At 42.4% G+C, this 18,166-nt stretch overlaps 2 protein-coding genes across 2 annotated transcripts; both read left to right on the forward strand.

Moving 5' to 3' along the window:
- The first annotated feature begins 3,804 nt into the window (after positions 1-3,804).
- LOC125514230 (ADP-ribosylation factor-like) lies at positions 3,805-7,274 on the forward strand. Its single transcript, XM_048679521.1, has 6 exons — positions 3,805-4,079; positions 4,211-4,301; positions 4,793-4,908; positions 6,243-6,302; positions 6,383-6,448; positions 6,703-7,274. Exons 1-6 carry the CDS (start codon positions 4,023-4,025, stop codon positions 6,886-6,888), a joined length of 576 nt encoding a protein of 191 aa, XP_048535478.1. The 5' UTR covers positions 3,805-4,022; the 3' UTR covers positions 6,889-7,274.
- Positions 7,275-10,689: 3,415 nt separating this feature from the next.
- On the forward strand, positions 10,690-18,081 carry LOC125514231. The gene is made up of 18 exons (XM_048679522.1): positions 10,690-11,237; positions 11,802-11,860; positions 11,969-12,100; positions 12,193-12,333; positions 12,807-12,863; positions 13,057-13,151; positions 13,739-13,871; positions 14,508-14,687; positions 14,902-15,095; positions 15,214-15,280; positions 15,599-15,732; positions 15,946-16,012; positions 16,313-16,375; positions 16,456-16,688; positions 16,784-16,913; positions 17,000-17,092; positions 17,199-17,402; positions 17,494-18,081. The coding sequence occupies exons 1-18, from the start codon at positions 10,877-10,879 to the stop codon at positions 17,770-17,772; spliced, it is 2,622 nt and encodes an 873-aa protein (XP_048535479.1). The 5' UTR covers positions 10,690-10,876; the 3' UTR covers positions 17,773-18,081.
- The last annotated feature ends 85 nt before the right edge of the window (positions 18,082-18,166 follow it).

Here is an 18,166-nt window from a genome sequence, read left to right on the forward strand (position 1 = left end):
CAACTAATGTCAACTGTATTTAAATCAATATGACTAGAGATGTCAACTACAAAAAAATGGACTTGTGTCATCAGCATGCAACTTACCTCAACATCCTCTTCCTGCTCAACACTCTGCGCAGGTCGTGGCTGGCGATTAGCAGGACGCTTCGAGTTCTGGCTAAGCGGCTGACTTCCAGAATGCTGATTAAGCAACAAAAGAAAACCTGAACAAGAAGTCATTGGATGCAGCATAAGTTGATACTAACTCAAAAACATAACAAAAAAAGGTTTGCAAAGAACTATTCAAATAGCTTATAAACACACAAAAAACCCACATACCTCAGCATCTGTTGTGGAGATGCGACAGCTTCTCCAGCAACTGTTGCCTGCACAAAAAAATGACCACTGATGTCAACTATGAAAAGATGCCAACTAGTGAACTACAAGATGCCAACTAATGCCAACTAATGTCAACTGTATTTAAATCAATATGACTAGAGATGTCAACTACAAAAAAATGGACTTGTGTCATCAGCATGCAACTTACCTCAACATCCTCTTCCTGCTCAACACTCTGCGCAGGTCGTGGCTGGCGATTAGCAGGACGCTTCGAGTTCTGGCTAAGCGGCTGACTTCCAGAATGCTGATTAAGCAACCAAAAGAAAACATGAAAAAGAAGACATTAGCATACATGCATAAGTTGAAAATAACTCAAAAACAAAACAAAAAAAGGTTTGCAAAGAACTATTCAAATAGCTTATAAACACACAAAAAACCCACATACCTCAGCATCTGTTGCGGAAGATGCGACAGCTTCTCCAGCAACTGTTGCCTGCACAAAAAAATGACCACTGATGTCAACTATGAAAAGATGCCAACTAGTGAACTACAAGATGCCAACTAATGCCAACTAATGTCAACTATATTTAAATCAATATGACTAGAGACTACAAAAGGTTGTTATTGACAGACTAAAAACAAAATTAGTGGTCCAAACTGCTGCATAATTTAATCACTATCTAAAAAAGGCGAGAAAAACACTTATATTTGAGATTTTACTTACCCTAGAAGATGACTCAGCTCCCTTGCCAAGTGCTGCACGTCTAGTCCGCTTTACAACACGGAACTGATCAGCATCCTAAGAAAAAAAAACATGAGCATGGGAAAAAACAAAAAAATGTTATATGACTCAAACAAAACCAAAAAAATGGACTTGTGTCATCAGCATGCCACTTACCTCAACATCCTCTCCCTGCTCAACACTCTGCGCAGGTCGTGGCTAGTGATTAGCAGGACGCTTCGAGTTCCGGCGAAGCGGCTGACTTCCAGAACGCTGATTAAGCAACCAAAAAAAACATGAAAAAAAAGACATTAGCATACATGCATAAGTTGAAAACAACTCAAAAACAAAAGAAAAAAAGTGCAAAAAAATACATCTCCTTCATTGCCATCCGCATCTCCTCCTATTATAACCATTTTTGCCCTGCGGCAGGAAATACAACAAAGAAACATAGTTAGAAGATGTGGACAACCAACTACTACAATGATGTAGCCAACTGGGCAGTAAACCTTGTGCAAACTGGACATAAAAAAAGTCAACTAACTTTTTTTGCCTAGTTATTACTTGCCAACTGTGACAAGTAATACCTAGGCAGAAAAAAGTTAAGTAAAGGCAACAAGCTCAGTGAGATAACTTATTCTAAAAAAGCGTCCCTAGTTGAACATGAGGGGAGACACATGAAAACAACCATATTCACAACAAAAAGACTTGCACATTGAGAAAAATTAAAAAATGGAAAAATGGCAAGCATTGGTACTAATTTGCACAAATCAAGGGGTCCTAGTTGCACAAAGAACGAGAATAACACATAAACCACCACAGCCACCACAACGCTGGTGGATTGGGTAGATTATATTGGAAAACTGGCAAGCATTGGTGCTAAAATTGCACAAACAAGAGTCCCTAGTTGCACACAGCAGAGGGGAAAATAGCCAACTCATGCGCAAAATGAGTTAGAAGATGCGCAAAATGAAGTACAGAACCAACTAGTACATGGATGCACCCAACTAATCAGGCAACTTGTGCAACTGAACGACGCATAGACAGACAACCTAGCACAAAATAGCAAGCAAACTAAGCAGGGCAACTAGTGTCCATTGTAAAACACATGGACAACCAACTTGACCACAAAAGCAGAGCAACTTGTGCAACACAAAAACAGTATATATATACAGCCAATTAGTATATGGATGCATCCATCTAATTGTGCAAATGAACAACATATAGACGGTCGACCTAGTGCAAAACAGCAAACCAACTAAGCGGGACAAACTAGTGCAGGTGTAGAACATATGGACAGCCAACTAGTAAAAGTGATGTAGCCAACTGAGCAGGCAACTTGTGCAACTGAACAGTATGTAGACACCCAACTAGCAAAAAATTGGTGCAACTGCAGAATATAGGGATAGCCAACTACTATATGAATGAAGCCAACTGGATAGAATTTTGTGCAACTGGAACACAAGTGTCTACCAACTACGCGGCAACTTCTGCAAAACTCGAACACAACTAAGAGACAGCAAGTTCGAGAGACCGCAATTGCATAGCCAACCAGTTCATAAACTTCCTGCAGCGGCCATGAACATCGAATCAAGGACGAATCGTGGGACAAAAACCACCACCACCACTACCGCACAAAAACGAAGCAAGACACAGCAGAAACACAGCAAGGGCTCCCCCCCTATGCAGCCCGCCACATCCGCCACCCGTCGACCTAGACACCACCTCGCCACCGGCGACGAGAGAGAGAGAGAGGGAGGATAGCAGAGGGTAGTCGCGGACGTCTGCCTCGAGCGCAAATCCAACAACCACCTGCACCAACAACAAACGCATTCCCCCATGAATCCCCACCATTACAGATCCAATGACACTGTGACTAGTCGAACAGAAGCACACCCATCCCACCCGAAAAACGCCTACACCAAAACAACCGTGCGAGTAAGTTGACCACAGAAACCGCAGAAACCCTAGGAATCCCAGCCCGCCATTTTCGCCGCCGACGACCTCGAGACGACCTAGACCCCCGGCGACGAGACAGAGAAAGGAGAGATGCACTGGGTACCTGCAACGCCGACGAGGGCCAGCAGCAAATCCCCGCGCGGTCCACCGGAGATTTGGAGAGCCGTGGCGCGATTTCGCCGCGGAGCGAGAGCGAGGGCGGAGGAGAGGAGCGGAGAATGGGGGAGGAACAGGAGAGAAAGGGGGAGAAAGAGCGAGAACGGCTCGCGTTTCGAAAACGGCCGCCCACGATCTACGCCACGCCCGCTTACATGTGGGTCCACGCTCGTCCGGATAAGGACAAACCGCCCACGACCGCGCGGTTGGACGAACCGACCAGGCGACACCTGGCGCTCCCCCGAGGCCGATCGCAAGCGATCGTGCGGTCGCGAGCCGGCCGCCCGGATTGTCTATTTGGTGCGCGGCCACTTTTTAGATTTTAGGCTGTTTTTTTAGGTAAAATGGTTTTTTTAGGTAAAAATATGTGTTGGCATCTCCTCGTGCTTCTCAAATAAGGCTCGACGAGCAATGGGCCATGACAGGCTATCTCACCTCCGATCTCTTGCAGCCCAGTACGAAACAAGATCAGAAAACCGCGTGCCGTACGTAGTATCGTTCAACAGAGCCGGCCAGCCAGCCCGGGACAGGGTCGCAGGTGACCCCGAAGCCGCGTGCAAGCTACGCGATGCCATCCCCCGATCCAGCACGTTGGCGCCCGCGCGGACGGCTCGGATGCTGTCTCCGTGCTGCATATTCCCACCCGACCCCGATTCTTCCAGGCCAGGGCGGGCGTTGCAACGAACAAACAAACGCTGCTTTCAGAAGAAGGGTTCTTCCTTCTCCACTTCTTCTATCCCGTCACACGAGTCCGACGACGACGACTTGAGGGAGAAGACGAAGAGGAAGCCACTCCCGAAAGATTCGACGGGAATTTTGTTGTTCGTCCGGGGGATTCCCAGCGATCGGCCTATCTCCGGCGGCGGATGGGGCAGGCGTTCCGCAAACTGTTCGATGCCTTCTTCGGCAACAGCGAGATGAGGGTACGGCGGTCTTCCCTGTCAGATAGGAGATCACCGTCCCCCTTCTGATGCTCCTCTAAGAGCTGCCCGTGCTGTATCGTGCTGGTTCTTTTTCTTCGGGCCATTTAATTGATGTTGTACTCGATTTTCAGGTCGTGATGCTTGGGCTGGATGCAGCGGGCAAGACCACCATCCTGTACAAGCTGCACATCGGGGAGGTCCTCTCGACTGTCCCTACGATTGGTAGGTTATTCAGATTTTTTTTCTTGGTATCAGCTGAATTGTTGGTTAACTGAAGTTATATCAAGGCCTTACTGATGTGTTAAACTGTTAATGAGGGGAGGCAAGCGAGTTGTTGCTGTTGGTAGTAGAGGAATAAATCAACCTGCCGTATATTGTCTTGCGGAACGGGGGTTTGGGAACTTGCTTATGTAAATGTGGTTAGCTGAACACTCTGATCTGCTCCCTCCGTTCCAAAATAGATGACCCAAGTTTAGTATAAAGTTGGGTCATCTATTTTGGAACGGAGGGAGTAATATTTATGCCTGATTTTTTCTTTCTGGTTAGCTGAGCACACACCCTTGCAGTTTAGATAGTAATAATCATGCAAGAGTCAACCAGTTAACCTGCTAGTCAGATTGGCCTTAACAGACAGCGTTCTTAAATCTTTTATGAGGTTTAGATGAAAAAGGAACTACCAAGTGCTGATGTTGCTTTTCTGCTCTTACTAATAGGGTTCAATGTTGAGAAAGTTCAGTACAAGAACGTGCTGTTTACAGTGTGGGATGTTGGTGGCCAGGAGAAGTTGAGACCCTTGTGGAGACATTACTTTAATAACACAGATGGATTGGTATGTTCCAATTACTCTAGTTATACAAACTTGACAGATGTATACCCGTCTTTTATCTTTCTGCTGAGGTATTTATGGTTGACCTTTCAAATGAAATTTGTTACTGTAGTTTGGTTCTTAGCTGGTTATGGAAATCCAATTTATGTTCTGTCTCTGTTCATTTATCTGGAAAGCTAGCCCAGGCTATCTTGTCAGTAATTTGTATGTTGAAATCTTGATTTTGGTCCCTCGCAAAAACAAAAACAAAAATCTTGATTTTGGCGTTATATTTCTTGTGGCCCATCTATTTCATTTTATTTTATTGCCATTTTGCACTTTTTGGTCCCACACATCAGGGACCCGAACCCAGTGGTGATAATGGAGCATAAGATGGCAAAAATTAAGGTGCCTATGAACACATTTAGTTCTTCAGCACATAGTTCAATTTCCTACATCTTGTTAGAGCTGGAGAAAGCTTTCAGTTCTTCATATCCTGCTTCTGAGCTCGTAGGTGAACTTGCTGACTAGTACTCCCTCCGTACACAAATATAAGATGTTTTGGATATTTCAATATGAACTGCATATGGACTGAAATGAGTGAACAAACACACTAAAACGTGTCTACTTACATTCGATTCACACAAAAAAAATCAGAACATCTTATATTTGTGAACGGAAGAAGTAGAAACATAAAGGGACCACTCATGAGCAGCTCAATTATCTTGATTCGACTTCTTAAGTTTCAGTTATCACTACTATTCTTATGCACAAAGAGTGCCAGCAGATGTTCTCACTTTTAAAAGAAATACATGAAAGTAAATTATTAGTAGCAACTTTTCTGATAATCTGGTACTAACCCTTAAAGTGTTGCTAGTATTTATCACGTACTGTACAAAGCCTATCTTTTCAAATTTAGAATTATACTTGGATTATTCTGTGTTTTTTAACCTGGTGGAACTGTGCAAAGTTGTTAAGTAGTAAGTTCTAATTGTCTACAATGTGAATATAGTTAATCTTACTCTGGACAGCTGATGTTTGTCAGTAAAACCTTATTAGTCATTAGGACAGCTAGATCATGCCCTTCATTCAAAACCTTAGTCTTCACTTATGTTTTCTTCTGTTTTTGGAAGACAATTGTAGGGGAAACCTCATCCGTATGAATAGTAATGTAAGTTAGCGTCTGTGAGGATTTGAACCAAGGTAGTGGGATTGTACATCCACCCCACTCAGTTGAGGTGGACTAACATTTGTTGTCTTTCTCTTGAATGATCTGTGTGTAACGTTGGACTCTCGATGTGTTCATGAACATATTCAACTATGATATATAAATTATAATAACATCCTCACCATTGCAGATCTACGTGGTTGATTCATTGGATAGGGAGAGAATTGGAAAAGCCAAAGCAGAGTTTCAGGTTTGTAAAGTGTCATGACTGCTCATTGATGTCTTATGTTTTCTTTGTGATGAAGCTAATATTTGGCATCTTTGTTGCAGACAATAATCAACGATCCTTTCATGCTTAACAGTGTCATATTGGTATTTGCCAATAAACAAGATATGGTAAGACTACAAAATTTGACCACTATTTTAAACGCAAACATGCTTGAATATATTCTTAAGATAACAAAACTTGACCGCCATTTTTAGCAGATATGAGAAGTCTCTGCTTGTTAGTGTTATGGACTGTAGGTGAATGAATAGGTGTCAGAATATATATTTGCTCTTTTGCACTCGTTCTCCACTCCTTTTGGTTGTGATAGTACACGAGACCATCGTTGCTGCTCCTGCCTAACATAGCTTTGTTGCTCATTCAGAAAGGGGCGATGACACCAATGGAGGTGTGCGAAGGCCTTGGCCTCTATGATTTGAAGAACCGCGTCTGGCACATCCAAGGTTCCTGTGCCCTCAAAGGTGATGGTCTTTATGAGGGCTTGGACTGGCTGTCAAGTACTCTGAAGGATCTGCAAGCGTCCGGTCGCCTACCCTCAGGAGGGACCTAACAGTTCTAAGTAGCACTTCTGCTTATAAGATCCTAATGCTCATACTAACAACCTTTGGATGAAAGATGACACCAGAAAGAAAGAAAAAGATACTGGTGAGGAACACCTTATAGCCACATATCCAGTTTTCGTGATAAGCTTCGGTGTTGATTCTGCTGAAGAAAAGACCTTGCTTGGGTCTGACCGCATCAAATTTACCTGTACAATCTTGTCATGGATAGTGTGGATTCTCTAATTCGTGACATATTTCATGTAAATTTTCCTGTGAGTTTAGAGAAGCTAACCATCTTATGCTTTTGTTCACATATGAGGACTGGAACATAATGTTATTGATGTAAATTTTCTGTAAGATAATTTTGGCATGATACAATTTATGTCCCCCCCCCCCCCCCATCTCTTGTCGTAGTTGACTGTTTGGTTTCTGGAGGTTTTTGTTTTGGTGGATTGCTAGTGTTCCCTAGCCTCTGCTTTCTATAAACGCAGGCACGTATGGTCTTCTCTCTAAAACGAAAATACTTGCCGAATCAAAGAGGAGACTTGCGCAGGCCAAAAGGGTGGATGCCTTTGTTGGTTTGCTATAGGAACGTACCATTCTTCTCTGAATCATGCACCTAAATTTCATATTAGCAAACACTGTTACAAACTGAAACTGTTATTTCTGGGTTTGTCAGTTGTACCGCACGTTTATTTATTTATTTTCGTATTTTCTACATGTGAGCAAAAAAAAATGGCATTCCACAAAGGGGAAACTAGATTGAACAATCTTTACCGGTTGCACTGGGTTATGGCATCTTCAACGCGTCTACATTCATAGAGATAATGAACATAGATAACTCTGTGTAGCATTGACGCCTATGCCTATGAGACATGGAAAATAATACTCCCTCCAATTCATAGTTTGAATTTTTCTTGTTAGAAAATGGAAGAGAAAACCGAGCACACTCGTACCCTTCCACAAAACCGGTAGCTTTTGAGAAAAAACCAGCTCCCCTTCGCGACGTGTTGATCGAGGAGTTTTTCTCACCTATGACTTGCAGGGATTGGGTAATCAATACCTGAACCCCGTGGGGGATGACTCCCTGTCATGATCTCCCATTCGATTAACCCCACGCCGCCGGTTCCGTCGCCTTGACAAGAGACACACATACAGGAGAGAAACGAAGCTGATTTTTCCGGGGAGGGGAGGGGGGGGGTAGGAGCTGATTTTTTTTCCATGTGGTTTTGAGGGGTTTGGGTTGGGGTACATTGCCGAATGCACCAGATCAAACAATTTGGGATTATTTCCTAGTGGGGTCGATCCGTGTGGATCCCCGTAGTTTGGGCCCAAAAGCACGCTGGGGAGGGCGTAACCGAACATAGCCTTAGAGTGAGTGATCCCTCCGCCAAGTGATATTTGGGTCTGATAATTTATTTTTCTAACAATGATCGATGATTTTGCATATATTTTATCATAGTACAATGTGACTACGATAATTGCGGGGTCACTATATGAGTTTGTTTCAGTTATGTTCTAAATATGCTTTTAATGTGGGTTTGAAAACCAGTTCATGTTCTTTTTTTCTTGAAAAACACTTTCTCTTATATTAGTGTATTAAATGTTATTACAATCGTTCTATACATCATTCGCCATGCAGTGCGAAAAACTATTTAGGAGAAAACCATCCGACCTATTATCAAAGTTAAATTTAGCAGTCCATGGGCCATCGTATTGATGCTTGATCTTCAAAAGCTTAAAGCTATGAAGAAACTTAGTGATGCTCTTCTTTAGATTAACAAGAGGAGACCTGCCAAGGTTTTCATTTGCAAGGAAAGAAACCACAATCACACAATCATCCATGGATGTATCTCTTCTCCTCTTATACAAGGGCTCTAGATGAGTCAAATCCAATCCCAAAAATATCCCATGGAGGCCAAGAAAGTCATAGGAACAAACAGGGAGGAAATCCATGAAGAATCCTGTCCGTTCTGGGCGATTTCGTGCTTTTTCTGGGCCTGGTATGACCGCCGATATGACCCATCCTGGTCATACTGTGCGTCGTCAAAAGCTCTGGACCCCTTCGGTATGGTGTCCATAACTTTTGCATACAAACTCCAACATTTAGGCTCGCTGGAATCACATGAACGTCGGCAATGTACCTATGGTATTAAATATTTATTCTGATCCCTTTGAAAATATATTATTATTTTTACATTTCAAATGCCTAAGTCTGGTGCTCGGAAGTCCTCCGCATTGAACTCATCTTTGAGCTTTTCATCATGCTTGGTCCTTGGTTGCTCCCAAACACATGTAAACTCACAAAAAAGTATAATAAAAACTAAATAAAAACATAAAATATGCAATGCTCACAATGAAAAGAGTGAAAACAAGAAAACATGCATAGTGGACATATACTTGGTTCAATGGGACATTACATATGAAGATAATGTGCAACAACTGAACTCTAAAAATGCGTAAACATAGTCATCAATAATCACCTAAATGACCCTACACTAGGGTGGACAACAATAATGATGCCCGTGGGCACTGCTTCCTTCTGGAAGGTGTTGTTCATGTAATGTGCTCGCTCTTTTGTTCATATGAACTCTAGCGAAACCTCAAGTCATCTAGGCGATTAGATAATGGTGGCCCTTGTGCCTCGCATAATCCTTAGGGAATATCCTTGGAATTAGCACCGGTGGGAGGGCCCATAGTTGACAATGATCATTAGAGGCGGTGCATCGACAATGTGATCTTCGTTCGACCAAAGTTGCGGAATGGTTGGTGGGTGTTTCATCTAAAGTTGCGTTGTTGAGTTTGTGACATGTTCTTAGATCATCTCGTTCCTATGTGACATCTCTTGCTTCTTTTTGCGTGGTGTTATTAGTTATCAACCACACACTCGATACTTAAGACGCCTTATCTTGTTTGGTCAGATGAGGATGGATGCCAATAACCTACGCTTTGATTGAGTTGATAAGATCTTTGAAGCCGAGCTCTATTCCCCTCCCCCTCCCCCTTATTCTTGTAGTCCTTTTTTCTACTTCTTTTAGTGTAATGAAAAATGGTGGTGATGTCTTTCGGGAAGTAAATAAATAAGGACCCGAATAACTAGCGAGCGTTTGCAGGGAGGGGATCAATTGCGAATGTATTAGCTAGCAATTTACGTTATGGGAGGGTGCCAATTTTGTCGGAAACACGGGACAACTTCTGGGAAGAAGAAAAAAAATATTGTAAAAAAGACAGAATTTGCCATCTCCCACCACACAACTTGCCATAAATAAACGTTCCCTTGCCACTCCCTTCCTGGTTGACGTTCGCTAATACTCCCTCCGTTTAGGTGAGTAAGTCATTTTAGATTGTGCACCGTGACCAAAGAGAAGAGAAAACGAGAGACCTTAATGTTTATTTACTAATTAATATCATTGCATTCAATGAACTAACCATTGCATGTCGTGTTTGGTAGTCTCAAGTCATTAAGCATGCAAACCCCTCGTCTCTTATTGGTTGATATGTGAAGAAACAAAAAACGAGGTAGAAGTTAATGCACCGCGCCTAAGTGTTTTGGAATTATTTGATTTTCGTAAGATGACTTATACACCTAGATGAAGGGAGTAACGTTTTTGATAAATAAATATCAAGGCAAGCAAAACTCATGATCTAGCAAGTAGTAGTAAAAAAAAAGAAAACTGTAAGGCCTTGTTCGGTTAATTCTCATTCCTCCCAAGGATTGGAGGAGATTTGGAAGAATTTCGGCTTGTACGGGATTTAACCCCCTTCAAATCAGCACAACAGGAGGAGCTAGAGGGGACAGGCGGAGTGAGAAACGCCGTTCCGTCCCAGCCACAGCCACCCACACAAACCCAACACGCCTCGGCGTCCTCACCCGGTCACCCCCTCCCCACCACTCGTCGCCACTCACGCGCCGTGCGTGCCAGAATGAGATAGAAACTCCCCGCCCGCGCACGGCCGGAGAGCACCCCCGCAACCGCAGCGGCCCGCCCGACTCGCATGACGCCGTCGCCGGCGTCCACGTCAGCCCCCGACGCCGGCATGCTCGGCCGCCGCCTCGTGCTGCTCCCGGCGAGCGCCGCGGCGTCGTTGGCGCGCGGGGAGCGGAGGAGGGCGCGGCTCCGGCTGGGGTGCGTGCTCGAGCACGTGGCCCCGCGGCTCGCGCTGGCCTCGGCCGCGCTCGTAGGGGCCGGGGAGGTGATCGCCGCGGCGGCCGTCGCGGGGGGAAGCGGCGGCGCGGTTCACGGCGCCGTGGCATCCACTATCGCGCAACTGGCGGTCTCGGCCGTGGCGATCGCGTCAGGGGCGTGCCTGTCGACCAAGGTCGACTTCCTCTGGCCTCGCATCGAGCAGCTGCCTGGTAGATACCCTCTCTCTGCGTAGCATGTACGGAGTAATTTATTCAATTGTGAATCACTATGCTTCCATTCCATATGTGCAACTAGCTAATAAGCTCTGTTGATCGCGTTCTAGACCATCTAAATCATTGCGTCTTAGCTTTATATATACAGTTTGTCTAATTCACATCTAGATGTTTTTTAAGGATGTCACATCTAACCTCCCACAAGTATATAATGCATCAACAAGAAACAAAAAAAACTAGGACAAAAAAAATAGACCACAAACAGAGTGAAAATCAGCTTAGATGTGACATAACTATTTGAAGTAATTTATTTGCATGCTTGAATTGTTGGAAGTAGCAGTTAAGTGATGTATGCACCGCAGAGCATTTTACACCTCATAGTGTACTCTTGTAGTAGTATGACATAACAAATCAGTAATAGGTTTGTTTCTTACTGCTTAGTTAACACTGTTGCCGCAATAAGCCAGTAACATTCCTATGACCGCAGGCCCTGCACCCATTTGAGTAAGATATGCATCCGTTCTTTTGCCTACCTTACACTTTTATTCTGTATACATGCAGATACTCTTGTATTTGAAGGAGTGGAGGTGACAGGATATCAAATATTTGAGGATCCAAAGGTGTTAAAACATTAGAGACATTCTTAACAAAAATTGTCATATATATGTATTCACCTGAACTTTGACATTTTTACTCCTTTATTTGACATCCTCAATCCCGTGATACAGGTGCAGAAAGCAATTGTATTTGCAAGTACAGCTCACATTGGGCAATTTAGGAGAACAGGAGACCCATATGTTACACACTGCATACATACGGGGAAAATCTTAGCTGCCTTGGTCCCATCCACTGGAGAAAGAGTATGGCTGCGCTGCCCTTCTGTTTCTATAGGTTTTAGTTGATGAATGCTCTCCTTCTTTCATCTCTAATCCCATGGTTGCATCTCATGTAGGCAATCAATACCGTTGTTGCTGGTATTCTTCATGATGTTATTGATGATACAGCTGAGAACCTGAAGAGCGTAGCAGAGCAATTTGGGGATGATGTTGCAAGCTTGGTATCTGGTGTATCAAAACTGAGCTACATAAATCAGGTTATTCATTTGTTAGTAAAGCATTCTATATAAGCATTTCTCTGCTAGTGCTAGCATTGATTCATAAGTGCTATCTCACTACCATACAATATTGGGATGCAAATCATGATGGTGAAGACATGATTGATATAGTAAATGTGCTTATTATTGCATGATGCACGCTGTATTACTAAAATTGTTGTTAATGAATTCAGTATACCATGACATTCCTACCAGTTTTAAGTTCCATCTCAGTCCTTTTTTCTCCTGATGCTGAGTTATTTTAAATTTTCAGTCTACTTGCTTCAGATGTCTCAATACACCATATGCATGCCAATTTGCTCTGTCCTTGTTGCATAATGCAGTTCATCCCTTCCTATTGTTATCTTGAAAGATCATAATCACTGCATTGTGTAACACTTTCTGTCGTCTGTACTTTCTTTCTCTTCAACATGTTTTTGCCATTGTCCATGACTATGAGCTTTACATTACAGCTACTGCGCAGGCATCGGCAAAAAAACACTGGTGGAAGCACTCTTACTTCTGAAGAAGTATGTTCCATTCCTTATTAAGCTACTCTTAGAGATTGTTAATGCTTAATGTCCACTCTCTTTTCCTATGATTTTTCTTATTAATGAAAATTAGTTCCAAACAGTGCATTGGTATATTTGTAATTTGCCATAAAAACATATGATGCTGCTCCCAAAAAACTCAGGAATTTATGATTGTCCTGTTGTCAGCCAGGCAAACAACCTGCGTGCTATGCTATTGGGGATGGTTGATGATCCTCGTGTGGTGCTTATCAAGCTGGCAGACCGCTTGCACAATATGCGAACAATGTAAGTTATTTAGGCTTCTCCTTACTATGTAGCTTGCCGTACACGTAAAACCTGCCGTTTAATCTGAAGTATTTAGTATCTTCAATTGCAATACTCCCTCTGATCCATATTAGTTGTCACTGCTTTAGTACAACTTTAGTACAAAGTTGTACTAAAGCAGCGACGATTAATATGGATCGGAGGGAGTACCGATTTTTCTGGCTTGTCACATGACAATATCCTTGACAATACCTCCATGATATGTTTTTTGTGAGCTTCTAATGATTCTCATCAGCAATTTCTGTTTCACCTTACCATAAAGACCAACTGCTAGAGTCAGTGATGCAAAATGAACCGGCCTTAACTATCTTGTTTGTCTTGTTCCCATCTGGAACTTACTGTGTATTTCCCCTTCAAACCAGCAGTGGTACTTGTTTCGAATCATTTATGTCCATCAGCATCGTAACACACTCCTTTAGTTGCCTTATTGCCAGCACCTAAGCATTCTCTATATGTATTGAAATGCTCCTACTTTTAACTTAAGTATGCTTTCAAATAGCTATTGGATTATGTAAATGGTTGTGTGCTTACTAAGATCAGCATTTCAGCTATGCTCTTCCCATTCCAAAAGCTGAGGCTGTTGCTCAAGAGACATTAGCTGTCTGGTGCTCACTTGCTTCTCGATTGGGAGTCTGGGCTTTGAAAGCTGAGCTAGAAGACTTATGCTTTGCTGTCCTTCAGGTTTTTATTCTATTAAGCATATGGGTTGCCTCCGAAATGTTACTTTTGTTCATCTGTAATATTACCCAGTGTGATACGTCTTTTGGCTTTACTTGGTTCTGGATACATACCACGTGGGCTTTATGTTGTGTATTTGTTGTTATGCTCTCTTCAAATTTCAAGAGATACTTTGTTCATCTCATGGTTAATAGCCATTATATTGTCGTAACTTTGAGTGTTTGACGCAAGATTTGTTTGCATGCCACACCACTTGATGGGTCCCTCAAACATGTTGATTTGATGCTTAGGAGCCATTTTATAATGCATGATTGTGATAAACTAGATCTCTTTCACTGTTGGACCAAAATGCTTAAAATATGTTTAGGCAGACCAATTAGTAATATTTTGTGCATTTGAAAGGGCCAAAGAGACCATATTCCATTTAGTTCTGTCACTGGGCATATGCTGTTTTTTTTTGGGATGAAAGCATAGGCTGTTATTTTGACCTATTCATCGAGTTACTCATGTCTTGATCTTGCATCTGCAATGAGGTTATCATGGTACCTCTTGTTTAGTACCATTATAGTTTGTAATGCCTTATTTTATTCCGTGCATCATTATTTTTAAATGTTTCTTATCTCCTTCAAATTCTCGCAGCCCCAAGTTTTCATGAAAATACGATCTGAACTTACTTCGATGTGGAATTCTACCAGCAAGGATAAAAGCATGAGAAGGTCATCAATTAGAAGTGATTTGCTTGCCTCCACGAAGGAAGTGCACGCGACTTCCACCCATGATTTATTTAGTTCGAACGACCAAGAACAATCAAATATGGAGGTGCGTTAGTAAATGAATATGTTCACTAGCAACATATACTAAACAATCAGATTGACTAACATCGATATGTCATGCAACTTTCACTTATATTGCCTCCCGTACCTCGCTTCCCTCATCAGCATATGTATGATTGAACACAATAAATTCTTTATCATTCTCCTCAAACTGGTATGCTTGATAGCTTATCTTATTATAAATCCTTCCTTCACTGCAGGATTTATTGCAAGCTGTATTGCCATTTGACCTCTTTTTGGATCGGAGAAGGCGCTCTGACTTCCTTAATAATCTCCAAAGTAATTCTGAAGCATCCATACGAAAGCCTAAAATTGTTGATGACGCCGCTATTGCATTAACATCTTTAGCAGCTTGTGAGGAAGAACTTCAGCAGGAATTGCTTATAACAACGTCGTAAGTTCACAACCTAGTGATCTTAGGGATGCCCAACTTCACATCTAATTATCTAAATCTGCATGCCCACTAGTAGCATTGAGGTTCTCATTCTTGAATTACACTACATCTTTTGCAGGTATATACCTGGGATGGAAGTTAGGCTGTCAAGTAGACTCAAAAGCTTGTATAGCATCTACTGTAAGGTACCATTAGTCAATTGTTTGACTACATACAAATAGTATTATTCGTGTTGTTAAGTACTCCCTCCGTCCCAAAATTCTTGTCTTAGATTTGTCTAGATACAGATGTATCTAATACTAAAACGTGACTTGATACATCCGTATCTAGACAAATCTAAGACAAGAATTTTGGGACGGAGGGAGTACATGTGTAACCAATGCATTATGATCATAAATTTGAGAATGTATGTTGGAGTTGTCAGCCTTACTGAAAGAATTTTCTTATGGCGCGTACTTCTGCATGTTGGATTTGTTAGTTACTGACACATTTTGTATCAACAGATGAAAAGGAAACGTGTAGGCATTAGACAAGTATACGATGCTCGTGCGTTGAGGGTGATTGTTGGAGACAAAAATGGTGCATTGCATGGACCTGCAGTCAGGAGTTGCTACAGCATCCTTGATATAGTACACAGGTTTCCTGTGAATTTAATTATTTATGTGGAGCTACCCATGTCTAGAAGGTCTAGATATGCTGGAGTTGCTACTTGACCAAATAAATGCTTCATTTGATGTATCGGTGTAGCATCATCATATTTCCGTGTAACTTGGCCTTTTTATCATTATGGATGTTCTTTGTGGCTAGTTTAAGTTCATATTTTAATTGTCTGCTTTATCTGCATGTGCAGGTTATGGACTCCAATCGATGGGGAGTTTGATGACTATATTATCAACCCTAAGGGCAGCGGTTACCAAGTAAGCATCATCTCTCACCAAATAAAACATCATTATGCATTGCCAGGTGGTACTCTCAGCCACTTGTAGCCAGTATTAATGCGGAAGTATGAATTAATCCAAAAATTCGAGTGTGCTTAGTTTTGCTTGGGAACTGCTAATCACCCAAGCTAGTAATGGTATTATGCTGTCCATACCATGAACTAGCTTAGAGTTGAACCCTGACCTGCTTGTCGAATCAATTACTAGACTGCCTTGTTTACTGACTCCTTCCATCCCCTATTTGCACTTCAATTTTCTGGTGGCTATTTTCTGTTCTAGTCACTCCATACAGCAGTTCAGGCATCCGATAGCTCACCGCTGGAGGTCCAAATTAGGACCCAGGTAGATAAAGTTTCTTCTTATTTTGTTTGAATAGATGCTTAACAGTTCGTCCTGATCCTGTTGGAGGTTGTTGTCCACAGCGAATGCATGAGTATGCAGAGTATGGACTGGCTGCGCATTGGTTGTACAAGGAGAGCAGTGTTAACACGGGAAGTGGCATGGGTAACAAGATAAAACAAAGTACGTCGTATGCATCAAGTTCTTCAGAAGATGAAATAACAGACGGGGTGCCCTCAAAGTATATTTCTATGAAAGTGGGGCATCCGGTCCTCAGAATTGATGGTAATCACTTACTGGCAGCTGTCATTGTCAGGTATAGCTTCAACTTCAGTTATGAACATACTTTGTTGTTTATTTTGTAGCATTGTTATTGCAGTTGATTTCTGATTTGTGTAAGTCAAATTGCAGCATAGAAAAAGGGGGTAAAGAATTGCTTGTTGCTGTACGTTTTACCCTTGAAGCTTCTGAAGATGTAGCTGAGCGGCGGTCTTCCTTTCAGTTGAAGCGTTGGGAGGCTTATGCTAGGCTTCATAAGAAGGTATATCTGATGATGACAATTTTTTGTTTATGGATTCTGCATGTGAGAAGGCGTTTATTTCTATCTCACACTCATACTTATTTCAGGTAACTGAGAAATGGTGGTGTGCACCAGGACATGGTGACTGGTCAACAAACCTGGAGAAGTACACACTATGCCGGGATGGTATATACCATAAGGTTTGCATGGCTGAAACATTACTACTTCGTATCAATTTGTTTCTAGTACTACATTGTTGTTCATATGGTTGATTGATATCCCGTACACCTTTAATGTCTTTTGTAGCAAGACCAATTTGGGAGACTTTTGCCGACATTTATTCAAATAATTGATTTGACGGAAGAGGAAGAGGAGGAGTACTGGATGGTTGTATCTGCAGTATTTGAAGGCAAAGAAACCTCCACCCTGACATCTGAATCGAGCAACGGTGATAGATCAACTTCCGACCTTCCAATCTCTACTCCCTTGAGTGATCCCATCAACAACAAGGTCAACATGTTGCTGCCATTTCTGCCATTTACTTTGTTTAGTGAAAGGAAACCTCGAATCTCACTGCTTATATTCACTATATTTGTCATAGGTCCATTTGCTCAGGACAATGCTTCAATGGGAGGAGCAAGTACGCCGTCGAGCATCGGTAGCGGAGAGAAGTCTAGGCTCGCTGACCGATCCAATTCTTCGTGAGGTGGCCATCATCTGCTGGCCGTATGGGAAGATAATGAGGATGAGTACTGGCAGCACAGCTGCTGACGCCGGTAGAAGAATGGGTGTGGATGGGAAGCTGCTTTGGGTGAATGGCCAACTTGTGCTGCCTCAAACCGAGCTCAAGGATGGAGATATAGTGGAAGTGAGGACGTAGTAGTTCTCAGGGTAATTGATCAGATTGGCTCATTGACACATACAGGGGATGCAAAATGCAAAAGAATGATAGACGTAGCCAAAACCTCGGAAGTGTACAGTCCATCTGTGGAAATGGAAAATAATCGAAGGAAGCAGGCAGGGAGTAACAAGGTGTTGTATTCTGTACATATGCGACCAGGTACCAACTGTACGTGTCCTTGTTCACAGTAGTGGTGTACTAATTTCTCAGCATGTAAAAAAACATGTACTTGCGTGTACTATGTACAATGACTAATCGAGTTCTCTTAGCAGTGTTTGTAATTCTGTACATACTTGTTCTGGATCACTTGTACTTCTCTGGTGTTGAACACGGAACTGCCAAACTGGATATGACATGCTCGTTTCGGCTCTCG

The sequence above is a fragment of the Triticum urartu genome, chromosome 6 (assembly GCF_003073215.2).
Source record: "Triticum urartu cultivar G1812 chromosome 6, Tu2.1, whole genome shotgun sequence".
Lineage (NCBI taxonomy): Eukaryota > Viridiplantae > Streptophyta > Magnoliopsida > Poales > Poaceae > Triticum > Triticum urartu.

Excerpts from the sequence above, each read along its gene's own strand:
- LOC125514230 (XM_048679521.1), top strand. The coding sequence starts at position 4,023 with ATGGGGCAGGCGTTCCGCAAACTGTTCGATGCCTTCTTCGGCAACAGC. Across the intron at positions 6,303-6,382 it reads AAGCCAAAGCAGAGTTTCAG|ACAATAATCAACGATCCTTT; the intron begins GTTTGTAAAGTG and ends TCTTTGTTGCAG. Across the intron at positions 6,449-6,702 it reads TTGCCAATAAACAAGATATG|AAAGGGGCGATGACACCAAT; the intron begins GTAAGACTACAA and ends TTGCTCATTCAG.
- LOC125514231 (XM_048679522.1), top strand. The coding sequence starts at position 10,877 with ATGACGCCGTCGCCGGCGTCCACGTCAGCCCCCGACGCCGGCATGCTC. Across the intron at positions 12,101-12,192 it reads TCCCATCCACTGGAGAAAGA|GCAATCAATACCGTTGTTGC; the intron begins GTATGGCTGCGC and ends CATCTCATGTAG. Across the intron at positions 15,733-15,945 it reads ATCCTTGATATAGTACACAG|GTTATGGACTCCAATCGATG; the intron begins GTTTCCTGTGAA and ends CTGCATGTGCAG.